This window comes from Macrotis lagotis, chromosome 3 (assembly GCF_037893015.1).
Source record: "Macrotis lagotis isolate mMagLag1 chromosome 3, bilby.v1.9.chrom.fasta, whole genome shotgun sequence".
Taxonomy (NCBI): domain Eukaryota; kingdom Metazoa; phylum Chordata; class Mammalia; order Peramelemorphia; family Peramelidae; genus Macrotis; species Macrotis lagotis.
The window spans coordinates 275,587,739-275,610,303 of NC_133660.1; the positions used below are offsets into that span (position 1 = coordinate 275,587,739).

A 22,565-nucleotide genomic window follows, 5' to 3' on the forward strand; every position below is an offset into this window, starting at 1 on the left:
CAGGAGGCCCTAGGGCTCCTCCTGGTCCTTTGGAAACGTTCTACCCTCCAGCAGGGACCCCTCTCTTTCCTGGCTCTGCCTCCTAGGTCTGAACCACCCCCATTTCCTTTCTTTCAGACCGATTTTGTCTCCATCATTCAGGTTGTTCCACAGTCTAAAATGGTGGCCCTGGCTCTCCCCTCCCCCAGCCTTCCAAGGCTTGCCTCCATCTGCCCGACTGACCTGGTGGCTCCCCATTTCTCATTTCTTTCCAGAACGCTTGTCCTAGTAGTCATTAGAAACCCTGGTCTCCCAGTCTCCTCTCCAGACCACCTCAGGGCTCTGGGCTGTTTGTACCCTTAGGGTGATAACCTCCATAGATTCCTCTCCTCATCTTTATGATGCCATCTTCACCCTTTTTCAGGTGAATTTTCAGAGTTCCAGAGGGTTAATCCGGAGAGGATAAAATAGGCATTCAAGATTCTGTGTTAGAAAAATATCCCTAGCCCAGAAGGTGATTAATAAAAGCTGGTTGAATTGAGCTGACCATAAAGAATTAAGGGATTGCTAAGCACCAGTAATAGCCCATGTATTTCAAGCATTCTTCTCCCCACCCCCACATGCGTCCAGCCCAACGCACGGTTTGGAAAACTTTGTAGGAATCTGTGTTTCAGCAAGGGCCTGGTGGGGTGCCCCTCTCCTTCCCACTGAGGGGAATGGAGTCCTCCCACTCTAAGGAAGGGGGTGGGGGAGGGGATGTCATCCTGTCCTCAGGGAAAGTGAAAGGACCAGGAGCTACTCTTCTCCTCCACCCTCTCTCTATCAAACTTTCCACTTCCCCCTCCATTCCCCTCCTTGCAAGGATCCCAGGAGGAAAAAGGGGAGCCAGAGTCAGAAGGCAAGAATAATTGGTTGCTTTATTGATAATGCAAGTTATAATATTTGCAAAACTTGAGAAGAGAAAGTTTTGCATATTAATTAAGCTGAGCATACATAAATGAATCCATCAGCCCGGATACAATATTCCCCACCACCCCCTGTTGTACAAAACAGAAGTCAATAACAAGGATTAACCCCCCAGGTTTAGTGGTCTTTAACTGATGACAAAGCCAAGAGAGGAAAGGATTCCTCCTTTTGGGTCATCCAGAAGCATCTGGGGAAGCCCTCCAAAGACCGAGTGGAGATGGAGGGATCAGACAGGATGGTTCTGTCGAGGTGATCCAGGGATGTCAGGACAGTGGAGAGCGTCGTGATCTTGGGATGGCCCTGGTGGGGCAGCCAGGGTTGGGGAGACACAGAGGGTCAGCAAGGCATGCTCGATGTTGATAGAGAGGCTATTCCCTTGGTGAGCAACTGCCCAGTTGGGAGATGGGGCAGCCTAGGACACCATATCATGCTCAGGACTGGCAGAGTTTCTGCTCTTGGCTCCGATTGGATGGAGAAGGAGCCCAAGAACAGTTTCTGAATTGCTTTTGGTAAAAATTGTCTGAGTTTTTAGAAGCCAAATAGTGTTCCCAATTCTAAATTCTCCGAAAAAAAATTTTTAAATGAATTTTCTTAAGTTTTGGGAAACCAATATAAAAGCTAATGATGCTCAAATGTTCCAAATTTTGATAGCATGGTAGATGCATCAGCAAAGGGGTAGTTGGGGCTATTTTAATTAAGTTTGAGAAGTCAATTGTTACCTAATTAATACCTAGATTTTGCTGAGGCATTTGATTTTAATAAGAATGTGATCCAGTCATTTGTTACTCTCCACCATTCCCATTAGCAAGGCTTTTTTAAATGTCTGCCATTTATTTGGGGGTAAGCCTGGGTCCCAAAGGGCTCTCTCTTTCTCCAAGGAACCGTCTGGGGTGGGTTTGGGGGGGTCTCTAAGTTGGTTAAAAGAGGTCTCTGGTAGAGTGGCTGAACTCAAAGCCAAGGTGGGTCAGAAAAACTTTCAGTTCAGTCACGCTACTATCAACCTCGGAGCTTGTGGCTTGGCCACTAGACCCTTAGACATATGGGTCCAAGGAAACCCGCTGACTCAACATTCAATACTCTATGAGATCTCAGTGATGTTACTGAGTTTGTCAAAATGTGATATCTCCCACCAAGCAACACTTCCACTAGAGACTGGAGCAGTGTCTCTGGTTGGAAAGGGGGAAAGTTGGTTAGAGAGTTGGGGTGGGGAGGTGTAAGGAAAGGAACTGTCTCCCCAAGTGCCTTAAGAATGGACATGAAAAGAGAGCCACTTTCCTCTACAACAGAATATTAACCTTCCCTTCTGCAGCCTCCCAACCCATCTGGCATGCAGGTTGAGCGTTGAGCCAATCACCGCCCACCAGTAAGTGGCTTCCCAGTCCCCTTGTAGGTACCCGGGAGCTCAGCTCTGCTCCCCAGTTCCTGACCTTGATAGGACCATTTCAAGGACAGGGCCCCCAACTCCAATTGTCTGCCCTCTCCCCCTTACAAACATCCAAGGTAGTAACAATATTCCCCAGTCACATACAGATCATTAAGGCAGCCCAACCACGCTCTCAGCCCAGAGTGCTGAAGAAAGCAATAAAGGAAAAGAAAAGGAAAAGAAGAAAAGATGGTCAGCAAGACTCTGGGGGCCTCTGCTCCATGAGAAGCAGGCAATGGAGGAGGCCTGGGCTGTCATTCCAGGAGACATCCCCTTCCTGGTATCTTCGAGGAAGGCATGTCACCATCCTCCAGGACTGGCTCTCAGCTTAATTAAGATTAATAAGAAAAAATGATTATATGCCTATATATGAGGAGACAACAAGAATGATACTCTGGAAGGGGCCAGGTGATACTTTTACACCTTTCCCTTGAGATGGCATTGAATATCTTTTGGTTTGGATTTTTAAGCCTCCCCTTTTTTTGGGAATTTTTTTGTCATTTAAAATTTTTTTAACCTTTATTATTATTTTTATTATTTTTTTTGGTTCAAAGCAAAAACTATCCAAGCTGTTGGGTGCTTGCCTTAAAGCAAAACTACGTTGCCTTAAAAAAAAGAGAGAGAGAGAGAAGGAAAAAATACCCCAGTGAGAAAAAAAGTTGATATAAATTTGAAAATTTGCTCTCCTGGGTTGTAGACCTGCTATCTGCAATTCATTCATGACTCTCTCTGACTTCCCGCTTTTCCAAAAAAAAAAAAACCCAAAACAAAACCTTCCCTCCCCCCACCCCCCCACAAATCCACCCCCCCCCTCTTTCCCTCCCCTGCTACATCTCTGACCTGCTCCTGCGCAGGCTCCCCAGCCCTGGGGTTTGGAGCGGGTGGGGAGCTTTCTTTGGAGAGGAGCAGGAAGGCCACCTGGAGGATGCTCCAGGTGGCCAGTGGTGGCTGAAGGGCCCTCGTTTAGGAGCCAGGGACCTCGGGAGGCACGGGCGCCTCTCCTTCCCCACCTCTGCTTTGGACCAATCTCATTCCTCGCTCGCTTGTCTATCCCTCTGAATCAAAATAAATAAAGGGAGCTGCTCTTCCCCAGGTTGGTGACTGTTGTACATGGTTGGGGCATGCTTCTTGGAGTGCCGTTCTGTTCAGGCCTACGTTGGCTCAATGGTGCATGATGAATGAGAAACAGAAGAGGATCCTGGCAGGAGGGGAACTGATTGGCAGCCTCCCCTCCCACTGGGGCTGAGGGCGCATGACTGATGTTGGCTATTTGGAGGGCAGATTTGGAGGCCCAGGCGAGGGGCAGGGTTCTGGTTCTCGTCCTGGCCGGCCCTCCCCCCCCCACAGGAGGAGGGCTGGCCAGGGCGCACCCCCAGGAGGTAATGCCACCTCGGGCTGGGCCTGCTGGATGGCGAGCCAGCCAGCCAAATAGGAGACCGAATGGTCCAAATCAAGATGCTGGAGCCTCTTGCCACCCCCAGCTCTGGCTTTTAGGGTCGCCCCAAGAGGAAGAATCCCACCCTTAAGAAAACTACGCTTAAAGGCAGGATTCCTCCCTCCTCCCCAGCCTCAGCCTGGCCGGACCCACAACCTTGCGAGAAGGGGCAGGGCCAGGGGAGGAGTGGGGGGAGGGGACTAGAGGCGCTGGGGGTGGGGGCGGGAGGGGAGAAAAAATGGAGGCTGAGGGACCTATTTTTGGAGGTGAAGGATGATACAGAGCGGCACTGGCAAAAGCTATGGAAAATTAAAAAAAAAGCTACCTGCTGTGTGAGAGAAGGGGGTTGGTGGGCACTCTGAGGGGAAGGGGAAGGCCAGGAGGGTGACCCATCTGCCAGGGGGGCCCAAGAATGCTCCTATTGCCCCGATTTGGAGACACACGCTGAGCGGTGTCTGCCAATTTGGTGGCTCCTTCCTTGTAGAAATGTATGAGTGCATGGGTGCCGAGTAATGTGTTGAGTGTAAATGATGGTCTGAGTGTGTGTGTGTGTGTGTGTGTGTGTGTGTGTGTGTGTGTGTGTGTATGTATGTGTGTGTGTGTGTGTGTGTATGTGACTGTGGGTGTGAGTATATATGTGAGTGTTTGTGTGTGAGATATGAGGAAAGTGTAGTCGAGCTCACCAAATTGTATGTCTCCAAATTGGAGCAAAGAATTGCATTCTCTATTTTTCTGGCTACCCAGGTAGGTCAGGATTCGCCCTCTTGGCTTTCTGGGATGAGGTGTTCCTTCCCTTCAGACCCAACCAACTCACTTTAGCACCATAAACCCACTAATGTAGGAGTACCAGGGTCCCCGGGATGACACGGTCCAAGAGAGGGACTAGCCAAGGGCTCTTTGACTGCAGGATGACATAGGGTCTAGGCCTGGCCTAGACTCGGATGAGCCCAGCAAAGGTGGTTAGACACCCTCACCTGGGGGACGGGGACCCGGCCTGTCTGCTCCAGGCTCGGTTTTTAGCCTACTCTCTGCCTCTCTCTCACTTTTGGATGATGAAAAGGTGCAAGTAGGCGCAGAATATTGTCTTTAGGCAGAAAAGTGAGTGACCCAGAAACCTGCAAATGGACTGTCTGTCTGCCTGGGGATTCCTCCTCACTGATGGTGGATGGTGGGAAAGGAGCAGAGAATATGAGGTTGGTTCAAAAAACCGGTGCTTTGGGGGTCATTTTAGAAGGGGCCAATTCAAAGGATCCCCAATGAGAAGTGAAGTGGGGAGGTGTCACATCTATAGTCAAGGCTCAGGCTCAGCTCCCGGCAGAATGGGCACCGGGAGCCCCCTCCTCTGGGAGCTAGCCACTCTCTTGAGGATGCTGTGGGAGTCCCTGCCCCAGTCTCAAGCCAATCTGACTGAGGAGCATGGGCTTAGAGAGGAGAGTGGCAAGACAGGAGGGGAGGCCAGTGAGCTAGTTGAGCCCATGGCACCTTGGGCATTGGCTCTTGGAAAGATCCTATAGATGTGACGGTGGGTGAGGCCATGCCCCGGAAAAAATGGTGCTGCCAGGGGACATGGCAACCCCCACTGTGGGTGTTGGAGCAATGAGTGGTGCCTCCAGTTGACCAGGGAGGCAACTACTCAAAGGCCCTTGGCTTTGAGGGCTGGGGGAGAGGGGAGAAGGCGATGGACAACGAGGGCAAGGGGGGGGATTATGAAAAAAGACCTTTGGAAGAATAGAGACCGAATTTGTTGAGAGCAAAGAAGAGAGAGCAGAGATGAAGAGGAATGGAATCCCAGGGGCAGAGTGGCAGGCACCCAGGTTACTTCTGATTGGTGGCTTTTTCAGGTGAGGCATCCTCCATTGGGATGGGGTCTTCGCTGGGCAGGGTGATCAGGGGGCGCTGACGCTGGGCCTCTCGGATCGCTTCCAGCGCCTGAGCTCTCAGCCGGTCCCTGCGGGCACGGAGGAGGGCGGGTAGGCCCCTCCGGAGGCGATGGGCTGACTTCTGCCAGGTGTCAAGCTTGAAGAACTTGCCCACAGGGAATCTGGGAAAGTTTTCCTGAGGGCAGGAGGGAAGGAGAAGGAAGAGAGCAGAATTCACGTAAAGGGCAGGAAGAGCGATGCCGATGCGGAAGGCGGGCAATGGGCCCAGAGCAGAGACGAGCCGGGAGCAGCCTGATCAGAGACAGCAAGTTTTCCAGGGGAGGTGGTCAGCAGTCAGCCATGGGAGCTACTGAGGATGGGGCAAGAAGAAGAGGCCTTGGACAGTGCTCAGGCCCAGGGCTGGCAGCCCCAGGAACTTCGAGTTTGTTCAGAGACTCTGCCACAGGAGGGACCTGGACCAGTGAGCTTACAGAAAGCTTGGAAGCTCTTGGGGGGGGGGGAGGTGTCTCCAGCCCACAAGAGACTCCACAGGAGTCACGACCAGGCCTCCTTGGCCAGGCCCCCCTCAGTCGGGGGCCTGGCTTGCCTTTCTAGGGCTAGCCAGCTCCCCAGGCCTCCCCATCCCTGCCCTGGGGTAGTTGTGAGAACAGAGAGTGGCTAGAGATGGCAATGGTCAGAACCCAGAGGGTCCCAACATGGACTCCCTGGCGGCTCAGCCTCTGCCTAGGGAAACACCTCTGAGCAGAAGGAGAGACCCAAAGACAATGAACAAATCTATTCATTCTTCCTTCCTGCCCATTAGTGGACAGAGCTGGTCATCTGCCCACTCCCATTAGCTCGTGAATTCAGCCCTGAGAAGGCTGGTCTTCTCCCATCTGGCCATGACTAGTAATGGACCTTAGGGGCCCTCTCAGTTGCCCATCACCCACTGTTCCCATCTCAAGACTTGTTCTGGTTCTCACAACAATCCCCAAAAAGATGCTCCTGTCTCCACTTTGCAAAAGAGGAAAGTAAGGTTCAGTGGAAGGCTATGGCTGACAAAGAGCACACTGTGCCTTCATGGAAGGTCTGGGAATAGAACCCAGTGACCTGATCTAGCACAGTGTGGACTCAGGCCACATGGAAATGTGAAAGAACTGGCTGGTTCTGTGAAGGTGAGACCCTTAGATGAGGACAGATTGGGGTGGAGTGGGGAGCATGGTGCAGAAGGGAGAGTGGTTCAAGAGGAAAGAGGCCTGAGAAGGCTTCTCGCCTCCAGGCTGGCTCTCTCTCCAGGACCAACTCAGGCATGGACCTTGGTTAGGGGATTCGGCCTCCTCCTGGGACGATGAGGAGGAGTCCGAGGGATGTTGGGAGCAGGGTGAAGGGTTTGAGGGGCCCAGGAGGGGCGTAGGCGGCGAGGGGGTGGAGGAGCCTGAGGGGCACAGGAAGGCTGTGAGGTGGGGTATGGGCTATGGGGGGTGGGAAGGACCCCTAGACTCTGAGCGGTGGTGCTGGGAGGACCCTGTTCTCCCTCTCTCGTGGCCTCGCTTCTGGTCATGGTTAGGCGTCTCCAGGCACTTACCGGGAGCACCATCATAGAGGCTGACAGGTCTCGCTCGGACTTGGCAGGGGTGGCACAGTAGGTCTCCAGCAGGGCCAGATCACAGCTGCGGAAGCAACACTCTTCCACGATGCCACGATTCAGGCGGCGGCTCACACGGCTCAGAGGTCTGCCAGGAAGGCCTAAAGGGAAGAAGGGAGAGCCTTTCAGTGCCTGCTGCCAAGTCAGGGTGGGAAATGGACACAGATGGAGAAAATGAGGAAGCCCTGAGAGGGGAGGGGATCTTCCTGAGATCCAAACACCTCCTAGACTGGAGACCACCTCCCAGGCCCCTGCCTACAGTCTGGGACTCAGCCTAATGCTGCAAAAGCCCCTGCCCATGGTCCAGCAATGGGCAGGTTAGTGTGATGCCCAGACAGCATTCATGCCAACACCAGGTGCTCTGAGTCAAGTTGGGCCTGCCCCCCACTTTACAGGAGAAGACACTGAGTCTCCAACTAAGTGTTGTCAACTCTGTCTGTCAAGATCTCCCTTGAAGTCAAAGGCACCTCAGAAAGTCTTTGGTCTAGTCCCCTGATTCAGGCCAGAAAGGCAGGGTCATACCCATTAAACAGATGACTCTCAGTGACTTGCTCAGAGTCACATAGGACATATGAATGGAAGGACAATTGGCGGTGAAGACCCCAAGCCACCAGCATCCAACCCAACAGAACTTATCATGAAGGAAGAGTTCAAAGGACCTGAGGGGTTCTCTAGGTCAAGCTCCCCATTGAACAGGAGGAACCTGAGCCCCTGAGCCCACCCATCTAGACTCCTCCTTGTGTACAAGTTGAAGGTGAGGCTTGGTGGGGGAAGAATTTTGCTCAAGGGAACAAGGAGCAGAGTACCCATTGCTCCATGGTTTGTCTGAGAACAGGTTCTGGGGGTATCTGGAAAGACCCCAGCCAGCTTCAGACAAGGGAGATCAGTTCCTAGGGGGCAGAGAGGGGCCTCCCTACCTGCCCCACTTCCCTGCCTGCAGACAACACCTGGATCTGGCTGACCCTACCCACTGGCCTGGGAGAGGCGCCTGCTGGGGGGTTGCGAAAGAGGGCAAGGAAGAAGACGGGAGGGGAGGAGTGAGTCGCCTTAAACAATCCCCAATCCATCTCTCCCCCCATCCTCTCCCTCACCCTCATCGGGCCAGGGACTGCTCTGGCAGCAAGCCTTCTCTCCCTAGAGCTGAGTCTAGCTAGGGGCGCCTTCCCGCTCCCACCTCCCCTCCCATCATGGGGCCTCCCATGGCAGGCAGAGCGGAGGGCGAAGAGAAGGCCACCTCACACGGAGCATGACCAGGGTCTAGGGAGCCCGCAGCGGGAAGTCTTGAACTTGTTACCCCGCAAAAGCGAGCCTGGCCCAGGGCTGTGCACACAGCAGGCGCTAAATCACTTGATCCAAACCCCGCAGCCTTTATTAAGCGTCTACTGTGTGCAGAGCACTGTGCTAAGCACAGAGGGGGACACTCAGAGAATGACAAGGACTGAGACGTGGGGTGCCCATGGAGGCCAGTGAAGGGCTGGTCCTGTGCTGCTCAGCCTTGCACATGGGTGTCCACACACACACACACACACACACACACACACACACACACAGACACACACAGTCTCTGTCTCTGTTTCTGTCTCTCAAATGGCCAGACTTCATTCAATCAGGATGGGGGGGGGGGAGCAGCAGCCTCAGATAAAGCCCAAACCATCGAATCGGCAGCCCTCTCCCCTGCATAAGCCAAGACTGCAGTGCCAGTTTCAACAACAGACCATCCTTTGTGATCCTGCTCCTGCCTTTGCCATCCCCAGCCTGAGCCCAGAAGCCTTGCTCTGCTCCCTTAATGCCCACCCCCCAAAAGCCCTGGCTCCTTTCACCCGGTATTATTGTGGCCGGCCGCAGAACCCAAGAATGTGCCTTGTCAGCTCCCACAGAGGGGAGCTCAATTCTTATCAGCTGTTGGGAAGGAGGAACCAGGAGCTGTTTATAAAGAAGTCGGAGCTTTGCTCCCCCCCACCCCCTTCCCCTCCCTTCCCTTCTCTTCCCTGTCCTTCCTTTCACTGCAGCTTGTTGCCTCCTACCCATCTGGAAGGCATAGCAGCTAGACTGGTCTTGGTCTGCGGGGCTTCTTCCCCACACACACGCGCACACACACACACACACACACACACACACACGCACATGCACACGCACCCAGCTGGACTCTGCAGAGGCTTGGGAAGAACAGTAGACATGGGTGGCCCAGGCCTAGGGGTCCTCGTCTCTTACAGGAGCCAGACCCTCCCTTTGAGAGGGAGTCTAAATTGCCCAAGGTGTTTCCAAAGACAACAACAGGACCCTAATTCATCAAAAAGTGAGAGGGCAAAGGGGGGGAGCAGTAGAAAAGGACGTGCCAGTTAGCAATATTGTCTCTCACTTGGAGCATCAGAAACGCAAGTTCTCACGGGACCTTCACTTTACAAAGCAGGGAACTGAGTCCCAGGAAAGAAGAGAGTTGCTCTAAGTCCTATAGACAAAAATCAGCCAAGCCAGGACTAACTTGGCTATTGCAGTCGTCTACACGGTTCTCCTTGCCCTCCTCTTGCTAAGAGCTCACTGCCAGGTGACTTCAGAAGTCCCCCCCCCCAAAAAAAAACAACTTTATCTGAGGACTGTAGTTTTAAGGCATCCTAAACACCACCTCAGTCCCTTCAGACCTCAAAAGGGAAAGGAACTCTCTCTCAGAAGAGAAGGGCCTGGGAGAAATAAAAAGGAGGGAGAGAGACACAACAGAGGAGGCAGGGACAGACTGGGAGAAAGAGAGAAAGAGACTGGGAGAGGCAAAGAAAGAAGAGAGAGAGACACAGAGGAGAGAGCCAGAACAAGGGAGACATAAAAATTATGTCACATGAGAGACAGTGACAGAGACAGAGAGTCAGAGATTGGGAGATGGGGGAGGGGAGGGAGAGACTCATTATGGGAGACACTGGGAGAAACAGAGAAAGAAGAGGAAAAGAGGCACATCGAGGGAGAGATTGGGAGAGACAAAGAAGGGAGACAGGCACAGAGAGAGGGGGAGAGAACAAGAGAGACAGAGACATTGAGGGAGAGAGAGACAGAGACAAACTGAAGGAGACAAAGAAAGAGAAGGGAGAAAGATAGAGCGGGAGAATCAGAAAAGGAAGAGGGAAGAGACACCCACAGAAGGAGAGACAGCAAGGGAGACAGGAGGAACTGGAGGCAAAGGTGGGAGCAGCGGAACATGAGCTGCCAGTTAGCAATACTGGCTCTCTTGCCCCCTCAGAAAGACTTCCAAGATCTCACAGGACTTTCATTTTACAAACGAGGAAAAAACTGAGTCCCGGGAAGAGCTTAGGAGAGACAGAGAAAGATGAGTGAGAGAGTCCCATAGGAGGGGAAACCAAGAGAGCGCATTTCTCAGAAGGTTCAACAGTTTGAGCCCACTGCCCCTTGGAGCAGTGGACAGAGAAACAGACTGGGAGAAGCAGAGAAAGAAGAGGAAAAGAGTCACAGGAGGGCTGGCTGAAGACAACCTAGCATCTGCCATTGCAAAGGGGGACGATGCTAGAATCAAATTCATTTCCAGAACAGCCAGGGCAGGGAAGAAAGGAAGAGAAAGGGAGAAAGGGACAGACCAAGACCAAGACAGAGAAAGAGAGAGAGAGACAGAGAGAGACAGGCGCACACACACACACACACACACAGAGAGAGAGAGAGAGAGAGAGAGAGAGAGAGAGACAGAGAGACAGAGAGACAGAGAGACAGAGAGACAGAGAGACAGAGAGACAGAGAAAGAGACAGAGAGGGTTTGGGGGAGCTATTTTGTAGGAGTTGAGACAGAAGGCACCAGGCAATTAGGAGACAGAGAGGCAGAGATCAAGAAAAACAGAGAGATAGAGGTACAGACAGAGATAAGAGGAGGCAAAGAAACAGAGATAGGCGGGCAAGGAAATGGAGACGGGAAGGAAGAGAGAAAAAGAGAGAGATGGAGAGACTGGACCAGAGGTAGACAAAGAGACGGGGACAAGAGGAATCAGAGAAACAAGGCGGCAGATAAAGAGACGGGGAGAAAAGAGGAGGCAGAGATTCAGAGACGACAGAGAAGGAGATAGGGAGAGGAGGAGGCCCCGAGACAGTGGGAGAGGGACAAAGAGCGGGAGAGGGAGAGAGTGATAGGTAAGAAGAGATAGAGACAAGGCAGAGACAAGGAGGGAGGGAGCGCCCCTCCCTCTCTAGGTCCCACTGCCTAGCCTCCTCCTGGGTGTGTTCCCTCCCCTGGCCTGGCCTCTCCCCATTCTTGCATCTCTGCAGAAGCCCGGCAGGGAGCCAGGTGGGCAGACAGCAAGGTGCCTCTGCCCTACGTTTCTCTGAGGGCTTTTCTATTCACAGGATAATGCTGTGGACAGTAGTCCGAGTCCAGCCCCTCATTTGGGGAGGGAGGGCAGAGAGGGGCAGAGATTTGACCGCTCACACAGTTAATCAGCGACAGAGCTGGGCTCTCCAACTGCACCCTTCAGACCCACCAGCCGGACGATGCTTCTGTTCATTCTTACTTGGGGGCCTCAGGAAACCCTCCTGGCCCCAGACTCCCGGCACTACAAAGAGCCCCCCACCCCCGCTTTCATTCAAACTCCCTTTAGAAGCAGAGACCCAAAGACCAAAGTTAAGTCGTCCTTACCAAGCTGCTCATCTCAAAGCACATTTTTTCTCTGACGAACTTTCCCCTGAGGGCTAAGCAGCTTTGGAAGGGTGGGAGCCTGCAGGGCTCGTACCCCTGTCCCTAGGGTCTCCTCTTTTCCAAGAGCTCCAGCTCAGAGCAGTGGCAAATTGATGGAAATGTAGCTAAATGTCATGTGCATGTCTTTTCCAGAATCACATACCTTGTCAGTCGAGTCCTTGAGCCAGTTCTGAGTGGACCAGAGGGCAAGGCTACCTACCTGAAGTCCATGCACCCCATCAGCTCAACAGTCAGACTATTCCCAGAAGTGGGTGGGCTCACCCAGCCAAAAGCAAGGACCTCTCTCTCTCTCTCTCTCTCTCTCTCTCTCTCTCTCTCTCTCTCTCTCTGTATGTATGTATGTGTAGACTATTCTTTCTCCAGCCTCCTACTATGCCTAAGACAAGGCTTGGCAAATAGGCACTCACTAGAAAGCCTTTATCTAAGGTAAGACTGGGTCTTTTCAACCAGATTCAGCAATGAACCTCTACTGACGAAGTGTCCCTTGGACTTGGAAAACCCTGGGCCAAACACCACCCAATTCAGCCTTTTTTCTCCTGCCCAGCCCAGCTTCAGAACACTCCACCAGCCCACCCTTGGAGACCCACTTACTGAAATAGAAGCCGCGGTCGCCACACACAAACTGGAGGGTGTCCACCAGCTCCCCACCACAAAGGGTCTCACTGGGGCGATAAGCAGCGTTGCAGCACAAGGCAAAGGCCAAAAAGGTGAGTGATAACAGCAACATCTTCTTCATTGGGAAACCCATCTGTGGAGGGAAAAAACCCCAACCCAAGATCAGTTCACTTCCACAAGCAAGGGTGTAGTGGTGGGTGTCCACCCAAGAACAATCCCAAGCCGGAGAGGGTGGAAAGGGCACTCCTCTCCATTGTGGAAGCCTGCTTCCTACAAGGAGGGCTGGGGGCAAGAATATAAATAGCCGCCTTCAGATGGGAAGAGATGTAGATGGAAGGGGTAGGGATGAAGAAGGAGGTGGGGGGGGAGAGAGTAAGCTTGTCCCATTTGCCCATGGGAGAAGAGGGGGGCAATGGATGGAAGAGGCAAAGAAGAAGAATTAGGCTTGATGTGAGAAAAAAATCCCCTTCATTGGAGATGCCTCACAAGAGAATGGAGGTAATCAGGAGGGCGTCGGCTGACCATCGCTAGAGATAGTCAAGTGGGGGCTAGATGCCCACTGGGTGGGTGAGGCTCAGCCGGTAGGGACTGGGAGGGAGGGATGCCTCCAAGGTCCATTCCAGCTCGGGGAGGAAGGGAAGGAGCCTTCCTTACTCCCGAAGCCAGCACCAAGCTCCCCCTTGACATCCCTCAGCCCTCTCGGCAATGCCTCTGAGGCCGGCTGCCCCAGATGTACCGTGAGCTCTTCCAAGGTAAGGAGGCTGTCTTCAGTCTCTCCACCAGTGGTCAGCAGAAGGCTCGGAGGGTGACTGCTCTGCTCTCAGTGATGGCCGCAACTGAGAGCTGATCTGTGCTCACACATTTATGTAGCCCCCAGCCCCCAAAGCCCAACCCAGTCCTTAACCACGCCCCTGCTGGCCCCTCCCTAGTCACCTCCTCCTTCTAGCTCCGCCCTTCAGCTCAACCAATGAAATCAGGGTCCCTAAGAGGCTTCTTGGAACAATTCCCAGATGACATCACCATGCCTAGGTCCTCAAGGATTTGCCAAAGTGGCACCACCCCCTACAGCCCTAGCCCCGAGATCCAACAGGGATCCAAGATCAGTATAAGCCTGCCTTTGACAGAGGTCTGTGCACAGGGTCTGTGCGGCCCAACAATTTGAAGATGGAGGGGCTCAACTTAGACTGAGGTGTGTGTGTGTGTGGGGGAGAATTCTCTGTCCTGCCTGACTCATGAAAAGATCTCTCTCTTACCCAGAGACACCATAAAGATTTCCTGAACTACTCCAGAATTGGAGTTGTCGACTGGGATACCCAGCTACCCCTTCCTCCCCCCAAGACTCGTTCTAGCTGCTCTGTACCTCAATTTCCCTTTGCCAATAGGTGACATCCATGGGGGGAGCTGAGATGGTATTTTTATAAGATTGGCAGGTCTGAACTTCAAACCTTTCCCAGCTTGGCCCAAACACCCCTTGAGCCCACATTTTCTGGGTGGGGAAATGGCAGGTGGCCCATTCCCAGAGAAGTCCCTAAAAGGTAGCAAGGCGCAAAGTCCTGAGTCAGCAGCTCCTGTCCCATCTGTCCCCAAGACTTCCCTCCTTGCACTGCCCTCTGAAGCCTCCTCTCCAAGATTTCAACACAAGTATCCATCTTATCTAAGGGATCTAGCCCAGGGTGGTCTGTCTAGTGGCAGAAACATGGACATCTGAGTTCAAAGACAGAGTCTGAAGAACAGGTCTTCCACCTCAGTAAGATGGTCTTGGTTCTTACATCATCTCCCTTTTGTGAACCCCCAATTGTAAGCCTTATGCCAAATGGGGAGGGGGAGATCATTTTATAATTCTATTAGCTACCTCGTTGGGTAGGTGTGAGGACAGAGTGTGTACAGTCCTCACCAGAGGGTTGGGGTGGGGGTAGAGAAGGCCCTTATCGTTGAGCACCTGAACACCTACTCAGTCCTGTCTGACCTCCCTAGTCACCCAGGGGCCTCCCTCCTCTCTAAGTCCCTTGCAGCCCTTCCTAGAGCTTTCCTCAATGGGAAGACCTGCCTTCAACTCAGGGTACCTTAGGTGAGTGAAGACCAGGCACCTCAGAGAACAGAGGCTGTTGCAAGACTTGGTCTGCAGCCTAGAAGGGCTGAATTCATTAAGAGGAGGAGGGTGGGTGAGAGCTACAAGGGAAACGCGAGGCTGCCCAAGTTTGCTGAAGACAGTTGGCCATTTCCCGGGAAGGATTGGGCAAGTCAGTTTGAGTAACCTCACTTAACTCCTCCTTGCTCTTTGTTGTTCCCCATCCCTCCCTCCCTCTCTGGCTTCTGAAATTCCTCCGGCGGCCCCACCAGACTCAGTTGAGCTCCAGCTAAATTGCTGCTAAGTCAGAGGTGGTGACCACGGAGAGCCGGACCTGGGACATTCCCTCCGGCCGGGCCAGGAGGAGGAGGAGGGGACCGGCGGCCTTGGGACAGAACGGAAAGGATGAGGGCAGTTCCAATTATGGGGGAGCCCGCCACCCCCCAAAACTGACCGCTGTTGAGGAGGACCCAAGTGGATTGGGAGAGAACTAGAGGAGAAGGACGAGGGGAAATAAGGGAGCCCCGAGGGTGTTCTCCATTCTTGGAATGAGGGAGGTGGGAGAGCCTCGACCTGGACTCCCGAGAAGCAAAGAGCCCTTTCTCCCAGTTAGACTGACGGAGGTCATTTCAAATGGTTTGCATTGCGGAGAGAAAGAGGGGAGAGAGGAGAGAAGGAAGGGGAGAAGAGAGGGAAGGGGGGATGAGGAGGAAGGAGGAAAGGGGAGGAGTAAGAAGGGGAAAGGGAGGAGGGGCTGGAGGGGGCGGAGAGAGGAGGGATTGGAGGAGGGAAAATGTCCCCCTAAGTGCTCCCACCCTACAGAACTGCTGTCACCTGTGCCTGGGAGGAGGCTGGGGGTTGTCCCAAAGAGCCTCCAGTCCGGCTGCCTTACTGATTCCCTCCTCCCTGTTGCGCCCCAAATGTCCTCCCCCTCCTCCCTCTATCCTCTCTTTCAGTGAGTGCCGGCCCCTCCCACCTCCCACTCAGCCCCCTCCTCACATGCTTTCCATCCGTCACTACTGCCCCCCCCAAATCTGGGAGTAGGCCAAGAGAGTGAAGGGGGGCTCATTCCCCTACTGGGCTTGTGGAACCGCCAGGTGCCCCCTTGCCTCTGCCTTCTCCTAACTGCGGGCAGTTTCAGGTGGATTCCTCCCTTCCCTCCTCATTGGATCTAGTCATTCCCCTTTCATTTCTTTCTCTTCCTAGACTACTGTGCCCCCCATCTGGTTCTCTGATGCCCTCCCCTTCTGTTTCTGTTGACCCCATAGTTTCTCTCTCCTTTTCCCTAGGCACTTGCCCCTGCTCTGCTCCCCCACCCCCCCCCCCCCGCCGCCGCTCAGCCTTTCTCTAACGCCCCCCCTGCAGGGCTGAGCTCGAATGTCTTAGTCCAGAGCGAAGCTCTCCCAAGTCCCCCTACCTTTCGGTTCTTGCACTAGAAGCCCACGAACCAGAGTTTGGGTGTCTCCTCTCAGACTGAGCCCCCCCCCCCCGCATGGACCACGCCCCTAAGCTCTCTGGCAGACCCCAAAGCCCCCGAACCTGCCCAAGTGTTTCGGGGGGGAGGGGTTCAGACAATCTGACGGTCCGATACCACCAAAGTCGAGCTTGGCCCCACCCTGCCCCGCCCCGCTAAGGGGGAGGTTCGTACCAGCCCCGGGCCCCTCCTCAAAAGAACTACTTCGGCAAACGAGGGTCGCCTCCAGAACTGAGCCCCCCATCATCTTACTCGCATTCTCCAAGAGTTCCGCCCCCCCCACCCCCCATCGCCTAGGGTGCAAACAACACCTCTGGGTTGGAGCCAGAAGGACTTAGAGAAATGGGGGGGGTGCTGCTCATGTGGGGGGCCCCCTACGGGCCGGACTGGGTCGCCCTTTGGGCGTCCCCTTGCGGACGCTTCTGGCATTGCACTCCAGCCCCGAGAGACACGTTTTTTTTCGGGGGGCTGTTTACCCGCCGGAGGGTGCTCCCCCGGTCCCCCGCTCCCTCTGGGCGGCCTTCCGGCAGCTCCCTTAGACGGGCCGGCGCGTGGCCCCCTCCCGGGGGCACCCCGAGAGCCGGAGCCGCGGGGCGCGCGAGCAGGGAGGGAGCGAAGGAGGGGCGCCCCGGCACAGGCCGCCCCGGGACCTGGCCGCCCGCTGCCCCGCCGCCCCGTCCGGCCGGAGCCGTCCCGCGACGGGGCCCGGGCCGCCCAGGCCCCACCGCGGGCCGGGGGCGGGGGCCGAGGGCCGCCGTCCGGGGGGGGGGGCTTACCTCCGAGCTGCCGCCGCTACCCCCCACCTCCTTGCTGCGGGACTGTTGTAGGGTGCTGACGCTCGCGTCCGCCGACCCTGGAGCGACTCCTCTCGCCATGTTCCCTCGCTGACGAAATCCCATGCTGGGCCTGATTCTGGATTCGGGTCAGCCTGGTTCTGGCTCTTCTGCTGGGGGCGTAGTCAGGCTTGTTGGTCTCTTTGGACTCGAGTGGCCGGGCTGCGGGGCGGGGCGGGGTGACTCGGTGTTTTGGGCGCGTCTGGGGAGATAGTGGAGAGGGCCTGGAAGAGCAGTGGACAGACCTAGCAGAGGACAGACAGACGGAAGGACAGCGCCAGGGCGACAGAGAGTCGGCGAGGGCGGCGAGCGGCGAGCCGGCGAAGCCAGAGGGGGCAGAGGGGGGAGAGGAAAGGAGAGAGGCCGAGAGGGCAGGGCCGAGGGTGCGGGCAGAGGGGGGCGGGACGGGCGGGGCGGGGAGGACCGGGGGGGGGCTGAGGGGGGGGAGAGCGGGCCGAAGGGGTGAAGGGGCCGGGGGGGGGGAGGGCAGACTGAGCGATCCAAGCGAAGGGCAAGGGAAGGGGACCAAACGGCCTCCCACGTCGGGGGGGCGCCCCGGGCTGGGCTCCCCGCCGGCCCGAGTCCTCCGCCTCCGGAGTCAGGGCCTAGAGAGAGTGGGCTGCAGTTTGGGGGACACTGGGGGGCGGGCGGAGGGCGGGGAGGGAGATGGGGCCTCCGGAGGCGGGACCTGCCTCTTCCCGTGAAGGGCGGTGGACCGAGATGAGAGCTGAGGTAGTGAGGGAAGAGGCAGCTCAGCGTCCCGCGCGGAGGCCCCGACTAGCAGCAACAAACGAGGGAGGGGGGAGGGGGAGGGGGAGGGGGGAGGACGTGGATGGACGGAGGGGCGCCGGGCGCCTGCAGGGTGGAAAGTGAGGCGGGGGCAGCGCCCGCGTCGTCGGATGGGCTGGAGAGGCGGCGGCGACGCGGCGATGGAGAGGCGGCGCTGCGGGTCCCCGACTACCTGCTCCGTCTAGGAGGAGACAGACAGACTCGGCCTCCCGCCGGCCTTTTATAACGGTTTGGGAGAACCCGCTCCGAGCGCGGGATGTCACCACTGGCGGCAGGCCCGACCCAATGGCCGGGAAGAGGGTTATCTCGCTCCGCCCCCCGGCTCCGCCCCGAAAACCGAGCCAAGCTGGGGGGGGGGGCGAGGGGGCAAGGGGAGGTGGCCCCCAGAGCTAGGGGGGGGGCAAAAAAGCGGGGATAGGAATTTTGGAAAGTCAAGAAATAAAAGAATGCAAAAATGAAAAAAAAATAAAAGACTCGGAATGAAAAGGGAGGAAAAGGGGGGGGAGGGAGAGAAGAAGAAAAAGAGAAAAGGCGAGGAGAAAGGCAGGCAAAGGAGGAAAGAGAATTAGACAAGGAAAGAAAAGAAAGCCGAGAAATAGAAAGAAAGAAATGGACAAAAAGAGAAAGAAGCGGAGAGAGAGACGGAGACAGAGAGACAGAGAAAGAGAACACAGAGAGAGGGACAGACAGACAGAGAAAGAGAGAGAGAATGGGACGGAGGGAGGAAGGAAAAAACTGAAAAGGTTAACAAAAAGGGGGAAGAGGTTAGAAAAGTAGGAAAGAAGGAGGGAATGGGAGAGAGAAGGTAAAGAGAATAAGAAAAGAGAAACAAAGGAAGAAGGGAAGGGAAAAGAGAAAGGAAGGAAAGGGAAGGAAGGTAGAGAAGAAAACAAGGGATAAAAGAAGGGGGAAAAAAGAAAATTTCAATAAAGTTTTTCCGTAGCGCCTTTGCAAACGACAGCCTGGTTTTTCTTTTCTTTTTTCCTTCTCTCTTCCTTTCTTTCTCTTTTTCTTTCTTTTTTTCCTTCTTTCTTTCTCTTTCTTTCTAGCTCTCTTTTCTTACTTTCATGTTTCTTTTTTCTTCCTTTTTATTTCCCCTTTCTTCTTTTCCTTCTTTGTTCCTTTCCTTCTCCTTTTTCTTCCTTTCTTCCTCCTTTTTCTTCCTTCTTCCTCTTTCTTCCTTTCCTCTTCTTTCTTCCTTTCCTTCTTTTTTCTTTCTTTCTCTCTCTTTCTTCCCTTCCGCTTTTTTCCTTCTCCTTCCTTCTTTCCTTCCTTCCTTCCTTCCTTCCTTCCTTGTTTTTCTTTCTTTCTTTCTTTCTTTCTTTCTTTCTTTCTTTCTTTCTTTCTTCCTTCCTTCCTTCCTTCCTTCCTTCCTTCCTTCCTTCCTTCCTTCCATCTTTTTTTTCTTACCTTTCCTCTTCTGTCTTCCCTGAAGAAGGATCGAGCAGAGACAAGAGTCGGGACGCTTTCGGGGCTTCTTGGCAGGTAGCGGCTTTGGCTGAGAGGGCTGGAGGGGAGCGGGCGGGAAGGGAGGCGGCGACCCCTCCAGATCTGCGGGCCTTCCCGAGGTGTCCAGCCTCACAGGTCATTGTCCGCCCCTGCGTCCTCGCGTCCAGCGTCCGGAGAAGGGACGCGCCTTCTCCCCGCGACCGAGTGCGTAGACGTGAAATTGACTTCGGGGGACCCCGCGCCCCTCCAGCCAAGTCCGCCCGAGGCCGGTTCTGAAGGGGCGGAAGCCGAGCCCGGCAGGGACCGGAGCACCCCCCGAGCGCCCCCTTCCCCCCAGGCGTCACCTGTCCTCTTCGCCGCCTCGGCCATTGCCCCCGTTTCCGCCCGAACAAGCCGGCCGGACCCGGAGGAGCAGAGCAAGGACACGAGCGCCCCGAGGCGCGAGCTCTGTGCCCCACGAGAAGCGGCGGCGGCCTCACTCTGCGGCCACCCGTTGCCCTCTCCCGCCCCGGGGTCCCGAATGCGGGCGCGCGCTTAGAGCCGGGGCCGAGCTGGCACCCCCCCCTTCCCCGCGGGGCTCGCGTGTTGCCCAACGTGCGAGGGTCTGACTGGAGGTCCGGGCACTCGCCAGTCTCGCCCTCAGGTCCCGTCTCCCACCTCTGCCCGCGTAGATGCGGGCTCGGGGCTCGGAGCCAGCCTAGCGCGGCCAGGCGGTCTGGGGGCGCGGAGCCGCCGAGCCGCGCTGCGCGCAGAGAGCGCACCGGAGGCGGCCAGCGTCGCGGCAGGAAGGAGAAGGGGCCGCGGGCGCCGGTCCCTGGCTGCCACGGCCCCCCCCCCCCACGTCCCTCTAGGACGCGAGCCCGGACTTCCCCGGCTGCTCCCCAGCCCGGGCTAAGCCTAAGGGGACCCCCGTCCCGTCCCCAAACCCCGAAGGTGGGACAGAGGGAGAGACAGCCTGGGGCCCAGAGAGCGAAGAGACCCCAACCTGCTGAAGCCTCGGGCCCCCGACCGGCGAGCCCAGAAGGCAGGCTGCATCCGCGGGAGCCCGAAGGTGAAGCGCTCCGAGGAGGGACTCTGCAGCCTGCCCCCCTTCACCCCCAGCGCCGGGCGCGCCTCCCCCCCCACAGCCCCCCGACGCCCAGCCAATCTCCTCCCTAAGAAAGACTCAAAAGAAAGCACCGGCGGAGGCCAACTGCCTGGGCGCAGGAGGTTGCCTTCCAGTGCAGAAGGGGCCCCCGAAATGTCGGGGTCCCTGGCGGCCGGTGGGCCCCCGCCAAGCCGCAGCCCAAGAACAAGCGTACCCCAGATTTGGCGAAGGGGCCGGCGCTCGGCGGTCCTCAGAGGCTTCGAGCGCTTAATTGCTCCTCGGTTGGCCTCCTCCTCGGTTGGCCTCCTCCGTGGCAAATAAACAGCGAAATGTGTGTGTGGGAGGGGGGGAGTGTGTGTGTGTGTGTGTGTGCGTGTGTGTGCGCGCGCGTGTGAGAATTGTAGGGGGGCGGCGCGGGGACAGAGGACAGGGACAAGGGACGGGGAGCCGAGGGGCGTGCGCCGGGGCGCGGGGCGCCAGGGAGCCGAGGCGCGCCCCCTTCCCTCTGGGGGCTGGGGAGCCCGGGGTGGGGAAGGCAGCCGGGGAGGCCAGGGGCGCCCCGAGCCTCCGGCTCACTCCGACTTGACCTTAGTGGGGAGCGGCGAGGCAGGCGAGTCCGGGTCCCTGGCCGCGGAGAGTCCAGGCGCGCGCGGGCGGAGCGGGGTGGCAGGCGGCCGGCTAGCGGGGGCACCCCTGGGAGCCTTCTTTCTCCTTGGCCAAAAGAGCCTTTCTGAGGCAGCGGAGCCCGCGGCGGCCGCGGGGCAAAGTCCGGCCCGGGCTCCGAAGGCAAACAGCCGGGCACAGCTAGTCCTTGGGACTCCGATCGAAAGGAAGGGCCAAAGTTGCCTCTGGGGGATTGTGTAACCGCCCCGGGGAGGCCGGAGGGGCCGGCGCAGGGGCCGGCCGAGGGCCCGGCGGCCGGAGCGCGGCGGCGGCGGGGCAGGGAAGGAGGGAGGGCCAGAGGCGGCCGCCGCAGCTCTCCCTTAGCCGCTGACCAACCTGAGTTCGCGTCTAGAAGGGCCTCTCCAACAGCTGGCCTCGGGCAGGGGATGGAAATGAGCTGGAGGAAGGGAGTGCGAAGGGATCTGCTCTACGGCTTTGGGGATGGCGCTCTGAGCAAGGGTGGGGTTGGGGTCCCTCTTGGCCGGACGGGATGAAGGTCAGGGGGAGGCCCAAAGTTAGAAAACCGGGCCTTGGGGGACCCTCGTGGTTCCGGCGGGGGTTAAGCCGCATTTCCCTGACACTGAGGACACTGAGGCAGCGGCTCTAGAGATGCCCCCATAAAAACGCAGCTTCTCCCCCCAAAAAACGCAGAGTGGGGGCTGTCCCCCCTTTTGGATCTCGATTCAGCTTTCAATCCACTCCAGAAGACCTGACTTCGCTCCCTCCCCATGACTGCCTCTCCCGCCCTCCCCATTGTCCGGGCCGAGGGCCGTCCATCTCCGGTGGCGTGTCCACCTTTGCCACGGGCTCACAAAAGTCTCCGTGGCTACAAGTTCCTCACCTGGCCTCGTTCCCTTTGTTGAGACCCCGTGGAACCTGCACCCGCAGAGATCGCTCCTGTTGAGCTGGCACTCCCTACCTTTCCCACGGAGGAGGTTGTGCCTTTCCCAGCTTCACCCGGGGCTCCCACAGGACCCTGTCTCCCGAACCTTCCCTTCCCCAGCCCAGGTCTTGGTGTAGCGGCCTGGGGTCGGTCAATGACGGGTCCAGACTCTCCCTTTCTTTTCTTTCACGGTAGACTTCTCTGATCAACCTGGACCTGTGGCCTTCACCGCCCCTCAACACCTCGATCTTTCCTCTGCTGAAGAGGGAGCTGCGAGGGACCCCAGTGGGGCTGGTACCCCTTCCCCAGCCTTTGCCACTATCCCAGGACTCTACCAAGGCACCCGTCCCCCCCTCCCCTCCAGCTGTCTCTCTAGCTTAGACTTGGCTCTCTGTGGCCAAGAGTTAAGCGAGATCTCAAGTCCTCTTTTAGCGACCAAAGCCTGAAGTGCCAGTCCTCTTCGACAAAGGAAAGAATCCCAGAGCAGAGGGCAGACTAGGACCTGATGATCCTTGGGCTAAAAGGAGGTTCTCCCCTAGCACCCACTCTCCATCCCCCCAAATTCAGTCCACCCTGCCCTCTGCTGGAACCCCTGTTTAGGCAGACACGGGAGCAATGGCATCTCCGCAGCCCTCGGTCTTCTTTTCCCTGGTCCCCAGGGCCATTCGAGACCCGACCCAAAGTAAATGAATCCCAACCTGAGCTTCCCATTCAGG

General features: G+C 56.5%; 1 protein-coding gene across 6 annotated transcripts; it reads right to left on the bottom strand.

Moving 5' to 3' along the window:
• Nucleotides 1-4,336: 4,336 nt before the first annotated feature.
• IGF2 (insulin like growth factor 2) lies at nt 4,337-20,984 on the bottom strand. 6 transcript variants are annotated; one of them, XM_074230801.1, is made up of 4 exons: nt 20,891-20,984; nt 12,580-12,736; nt 7,248-7,408; nt 4,337-5,858 (listed from the first exon to the last, which is right to left on the bottom strand). In XM_074230801.1, the coding sequence occupies exons 2-4, from the start codon at nt 12,734-12,736 to the stop codon at nt 5,619-5,621; spliced, it is 558 nt and encodes a 185-aa protein (XP_074086902.1). In that variant the 5' UTR covers nt 20,891-20,984; the 3' UTR covers nt 4,337-5,618. The 6 variants fall into 6 exon arrangements, with proteins under 6 accessions (XP_074086902.1, XP_074086901.1, XP_074086905.1 ...); XM_074230800.1 differs by lacking the exon at nt 20,891-20,984 and adding an exon at nt 20,518-20,655; XM_074230804.1 differs by lacking the exon at nt 20,891-20,984 and adding an exon at nt 20,202-20,225.
• Between the last annotated feature and the right edge of the window lie 1,581 nt (nt 20,985-22,565).

Excerpts from the sequence above, each read along its gene's own strand:
- IGF2 (XM_074230799.1), bottom strand. The coding sequence starts at position 17,044 with ATGGGATTTCGTCAGCGAGGGAACATGGCGAGAGGAGTCGCTCCAGGG. Across the intron at positions 12,737-16,921 it reads GTAGCGGCGGCAGCTCGGAG|ATGGGTTTCCCAATGAAGAA; the intron begins GTAAGCCCCCCC and ends TTCCCTCCACAG. Across the intron at positions 7,409-12,579 it reads CGACCGCGGCTTCTATTTCA|GCCTTCCTGGCAGACCTCTG; the intron begins GTAAGTGGGTCT and ends TCTTCCCTTTAG.